The sequence below is a fragment of the Cryptomeria japonica genome, chromosome 6 (assembly GCF_030272615.1).
Source record: "Cryptomeria japonica chromosome 6, Sugi_1.0, whole genome shotgun sequence".
Taxonomy (NCBI): domain Eukaryota; kingdom Viridiplantae; phylum Streptophyta; class Pinopsida; order Cupressales; family Cupressaceae; genus Cryptomeria; species Cryptomeria japonica.
Genome location: NC_081410.1, coordinates 458464956 through 458470795, shown reverse-complemented (window position 1 = coordinate 458470795; position 5840 = coordinate 458464956). Strand labels below are relative to the sequence as shown.

The window sequence follows — 5840 nt, the reverse complement described above, 5'->3', positions numbered from 1 at the left end:
TTTATTATATTTATGCAAACCATCCAATTGCCAATAATGAATACACTAAGACCAAATTGAACAGCTAATTTGGCATAAAAAATACTATTTCTTCATTAAACTCTTATTCAATTGCCCTACACATACCATAAAACTACAAAAAATCAAAAGGATTATATGATGCACCATAGCCACAAACCACCGAGAGAAAAAATAAATAATGCACAAGAAGAATCTATGTTACTCAATGATCTCCCTCATATCTACACTACATTGTTGCTCGATATGTGACTAAATACTAAGGTGCAACTAAACTATAAGCATACTTTTAAAAACAAAATATAAAATTACATACAAATATTAATTCTTCATCAATTGATAAAATCAAAATCCAATTAATTTATGAGAAAAAAGATGGTTTGTTGTTTTATTGCAAAGGATCCATCATGAGGTCCAATCTGGTCCCCATAACAAAAAAAAAACCCTAATGAAGTGTTAATGGAACATGTTGAATTAGTTCAATGGGTGTTTGCAATTTCTACTAAACTAGTGGGATCACTACATTCATCATTTTTTTGCAAGCCATGTAAAACCTAAAGTAATTACATCATCTTTTATAGATTCTTCAAGCAACATTCCATACTCTAAAAATGAAAAACAATGCTCCTTCCAATTATGGTGAAAACCAAATCTAAATGATGAAAAAAAGTTAAAGCTTCATGTGAATTGAGAAAAGAAGTTGGTTCTCTGAAACACTAATCCTAAGCATAAACTAATACCCATGACATCTAAATATGTATACCTAAAATGTGAAGTTGTTTAGTGGAACGAAATTATCTAGATTGGAAAAGATGGTAAAATTAATTATGGATCGCACAAGACATCCATTTATAGATCCACAAAAAGCCAAAGAACTCAAAAATATAGGACATGGAATTCAAGTTGAATATAGAATAGCCCCCACAATGTGTATGTTCCTAAACTAGTATAATATTTAAAAACACCAAAGAAAATATCATTCATAAAAGTGATTATGGTAGGAAAAATATCAAGTTAAGTTATGGTACCATCACCATGTTCAATACCAAATGTCAAACATACACAAGCTCAAAAAAACTCAATGTTCATATATTTGTGTCAAATACTTGAACATAAGCAACACAATTAGTTCTATATGATTTAGCATTTGATCATAAGACCAATCTTGCACCATTATATGTATGGGAATAAGGAGATGACAACAAACATGTAAACCTAAAGTAAATGATGCCATTACCTCTCTATTATTTTGATCAATCAGGCAAACTTCAACATTTAGTATGGTCCTAATTAATTTGTAGATCAAGTGCTACAAGTGTTGGAGTTGATTCCTCAATCTTCTAACTCCCAAACATTAGCTTCAGCTGCAATCAAGCATAGAGAGTTTATTACATGCTTACTTAAAATGTCTAAGCTATGCCCTCTCTAACTCCATCAATCCAATATTCATATTATGTGTATACACACCATTAAAACATGAGTGAAATCAATACTTTTGAATGTCTAAAAATTAGACTTTTTCATTTGAAAGTAATTACTTGCTATCATGGTTAGTATGCATACAGCAACTATCATGTTATAATTATGATTTATCTCAATGGAATCCTTGAAAAAAAATTTATCATCAACGTTTCGAATCACACTTCGTGATTCATCATCATGATGAGAGAAGAGTTCAAAGGAGATGAAAGATGCCAAGTTGTAGATCTAGACTGAATATTCAACTCCTCTCAACTTGTCATCTTTCGTCTCCTTTGAACTCTTCTCTCATCCTAATAAGGAATCACAAAGTGTGATTCAAAACGTTGATGATAAAAAAAATTGCACCCAATCTAATTCAGAAGTATCAAGAAATTTATAGCATGGATTGTGGAAATCCGATAGCTTTAATATTACTCATCCTAAGAGAAAAACTATAAGTGGATATAAACTATGCATGGCTCGCTAATTGCTTTGTAAATATAAATTAATACCAAATGTTGGACTCTACTTCTAGTTAATGAATTTCTCTAACTAAAATCTTACATAGCATTATGTTATCAATAGAAAGTAAACCAATAATGTTGATATGGCAAGTGAGGAAAGTGATAAAGACACATAACACATTAGAAGCCCAATGTCAATATGCAACGCTAAAGATGTATTAATGTAAGCTTATAATCTTAATATGATTGTGTACCAACTCAATGAAAACAACTACATGGATTCATCATAAATTGAGTAAGAAGAAATCTATATAATTGAGGACATTAAAATCAAGGTTGAAGAAGCTACAAATGCACAATGTCACCTACTGAATGATAAATTCTAATCCAATACTATAGGCTTCATGAAGACAACACAAGTGGGTTTGATAATATGTATAGTAGTATAGTTAGATTCTTTCTTACAAAGAAAATGCACAATGTTATCCTTCATAGCAACACATGTAATTGTTTAAACAATTGTCACTCTCAATAATGATATAAGAATATCCAATTTGTAAAAAAATTATATAGATTTCTTATTAAAAAATAAATGAATGTAAATTTGTCATTGTAGAGTAGAGGTATTCAAATGGTTTCATCTATTCAATGATCCCTCTACATTTGTGAGGATTATATTATATAATGAGTGTAGAATGTATTCATGTATAGTAATATTCACATCAACTTTGTTGGTAATCATCATGACTAAAAGACAAAGGACCCTTGCATTGCAACCAAGCTAAACTTGGAAACAAAACAAACAATAAAACTAAATGGATAATCCATATTTTTCATCTTTTATCACTAATAAATTCACCATATTAGCATGTGACTTATAACTATGCTATAACTATGATAAAAAAAGAGGAGCTAAAATGAGAAAGATAAGAACATAGTGCACTACACCACCCCCAAAAGACAAAGGATTGTGGCAAAATGTATAAACAAATGACAATTCCAAGATGTTTATATTAATTGAAACTTGTACATTATAATACAAAATATTTTATAAAATGCTTATCTTCTATGGTAACATTGTCATTATCTCACTTAAATCTTTGATACCTTTTTTATTTGTAAGTATAAAATAAAAGTAACAAACTTTGTCTCACTTCATCTTTCTTCTTGAATTGTTGCAGTTTTTAAATTTAATGTGCTATGATGTCTTCGTTAGTTTTATAATTTAGTTGATAAAGATTGCAATTTCTCGCACATTACAATGAAAGCAAATGTTGAAGTTGATCATTTCTCTATTATGCTAAAATAATCTCTTTGATACTATCGACAAGTTATAAAGCCTACTTTAGGACTTAATGGATTCAATTGAAAACATAAAATAACTTCATCACCTTCTAAAGATTCTTAAACTATGTCATACTCTAAAAATGATAAACATTCTTTCCAACCACAATGAAAATCAAATCCAAATAAAAACTTCTTATAAAGTAAAAGAATAAATCAATCATTCTAAAATACCAACCTTATGTACAAACTAAAACCAACACCATCTAAAAATTATACTCAAAACATGAATCTATTTAGTAGAGAAATTGTCCAAATTAAAAAAGATGATAAAACTAATTATAAATAGCAAAGGTCAACTGTTTATAGATCCCACAACATTGCCAAGGACTCAAAGTATAGAACATGACATTTAATTTGCAAATTGAACATTCCATATACTATATATATTCCTAAACCAATATATTCTTAAAAAACATAAAAAATTATTATACAGAAAAGAAACAATGATAAAAGAAATATTGTATTAAATCACAATTTCAAAACTCTCAGATTATCAGATATCTACATAAACTTAAAAACATGCAATGTTCATATTTTTATGTCAAATATTTGAAGCTAAATAACATAATCAATTAATTTTATCTGATTTCCACAATCCATTAATTTGTCTCTTAATTGTTTTTCGATTTGACTGTCTCTAATTTGTAACATCGACATTTCAAATGGAATGAACTAGAGTGCAAGGAGATTTAGAATATACCTCCGTGCACTCTATTACATCGACATTTCAAATGGAATGCAATAAAGTGCAAGGATATTTAGAATATGAGTAACTCCGTGCACTCTAGTACATCGACATTTCAAATGGAATGCAATAAAGTGCAAGGAGATTTAGAATATGAGTAACTCCGTGCACTCTATTACATCCTAGGACACAATCAAATCCAAAATTAACTGAGGACACAATCAAATCCAAAATTAACTAAGGAACAAACATAATTAAATCCACAAGATTTGACACTGTCTCTAATTTATAACATCATTATTTCAAATTGCATTTTGCAATCCATCATAGAATGTAATAGAGTGCAAGTAGATGTAGAATAGTGAGTAGCTCCTTGCATTCTGTTACATTACATCCTGATACTCAATCCAAAAATTAACTAAGAGACAAACATAATTAAATCCAAGTGATTACCACAAGACCTTAGAAAGAATCTTGCACCCCTGTAACTACTATAGCAGAGGGAAGGGAAAATAATATTGGTACCTGCTTTCTGAAAGATGCGCTTGATTTTATTGTTCCTCCGCACGAGTTTTCTGAAACATGCCCTTTCCATCTCCGCCAATTTGATCTCCATCTGATTTATTCTAGCGATTTGCCCTTCCTGAAGGCCTTGCACCCCTGTAACTATAGTAGGGGCGAAGGAAGATTCTGTCTCCCGATAGATGCGCACGAGTTCATCGCTCGCCCTTTCAAAATTTCCGAGACATACCCTTTCCTGCTTCACCAAATCGGTTTTTCTCTGGACCAAGTCGTCGTAGTGAGAGCTCCCACGGCTCACTTTCACCTGCTCTGTTATAGCCTCGAGGCTGTCCTGAAGTCCTCTGAGTTCCTCCACACAGCCTTTAAGTGTGTTGCGCGCCTCTGATCGCCTCGCAAAAGCGGCTTCCTCCCTCTCGTCATCCACTTCTCCGCCCCTAGCTTCCTCTTCCCTAGTAACCGCCATGGAAGGACTTCGTGGCTGGGTTAGATCTCTCTTTTTAACTGGGATAGAAGCCCGGAAGGCCAAATCAAGGAGTGACAGAACAGTGGCCAAACCCTTGAAACCCTAGCAACCCTAGAAACAGTGAACGAGGGTTAGCCCCGGAAGGCCAAATCAAGGAGTGACATAACAGTGGCCAAACCCTAGAAACCCTAGCAACCCTTGAAATCCTAGAAACAGTGATCGAGGGTTAGCAGAACAAGTTAGGAATGGCACGACTCGGCGGTTTCAATGCACATTATTTTCTTCTCTCTCTCCATGGACAGAACAGGTAAAAATCCACCAAAATGCCCATTGTTTTCTTCTTACTCTCCATGGCCAGAAGAGGTAAAATTCCATCAAAATATCCATCGTTTTCTTCTTAGTCTCCATGGCCAGAAGAGGTGTACAAAAACATAAAAATATTTATGATTTTCTTTCCAATCTCCATTGACAGAAGTGGTAAAAAACCATCAAAACATCCACGCCTTTCAACTTACTCTCCATGGCCAGAAGAGGATAAAAACCATCTAACTACGGATTGTGTTTTTATTTGTCTCAACGGACAGAAGAGGTTTAAAACCATCACAGCTATATATACCCCAAAACAATTAAGATGGGAATAAGATTTCAGAATTATTATATCACTGAATTTTAATATATATGTCTAGATTTAGATGTAAAATTCTAACATCTTTTTAATTACTAGCACTTGCACCCAAAGGAGGTGCAAGGATTTTGCCCATAGGAAATCATTTGTATGTCAAATATATGAGAGATGTATATTGTTAAGTATGTCAATTATTTTTTGAAATATATTGACAATGTAAATTATTTTCGAAAATAAATATTTGAAGCATTTAAA

At 32.1% G+C, this 5840-nt stretch overlaps 1 protein-coding gene across 1 annotated transcript; it reads right to left on the bottom strand.

The window, feature by feature from the left end:
• Window positions 1-1027: 1027 nt before the first annotated feature.
• Window positions 1028-5551, bottom strand: LOC131051072 (uncharacterized). Its single transcript, XM_057985432.2, has 2 exons — window positions 4501-5551; window positions 1028-1382 (listed from the first exon to the last, which is right to left on the bottom strand). The coding sequence occupies exons 1-2, from the start codon at window positions 4958-4960 to the stop codon at window positions 1351-1353; spliced, it is 492 nt and encodes a 163-aa protein (XP_057841415.2). The 5' UTR covers window positions 4961-5551; the 3' UTR covers window positions 1028-1350.
• Window positions 5552-5840: the final 289 nt, after the last annotated feature.

Coding starts and splice junctions, on each gene's coding strand:
- LOC131051072 (XM_057985432.2), bottom strand. CDS start 4,960: ATGGCGGTTACTAGGGAAGAGGAAGCTAGGGGCGGAGAAGTGGATGAC. Junction 1,383..4,500: donor GCGCATCTTTCAGAAAGCAG/GTACCAATATTA, acceptor GCTTGATTGCAG/CTGAAGCTAATGTTTGGGAG.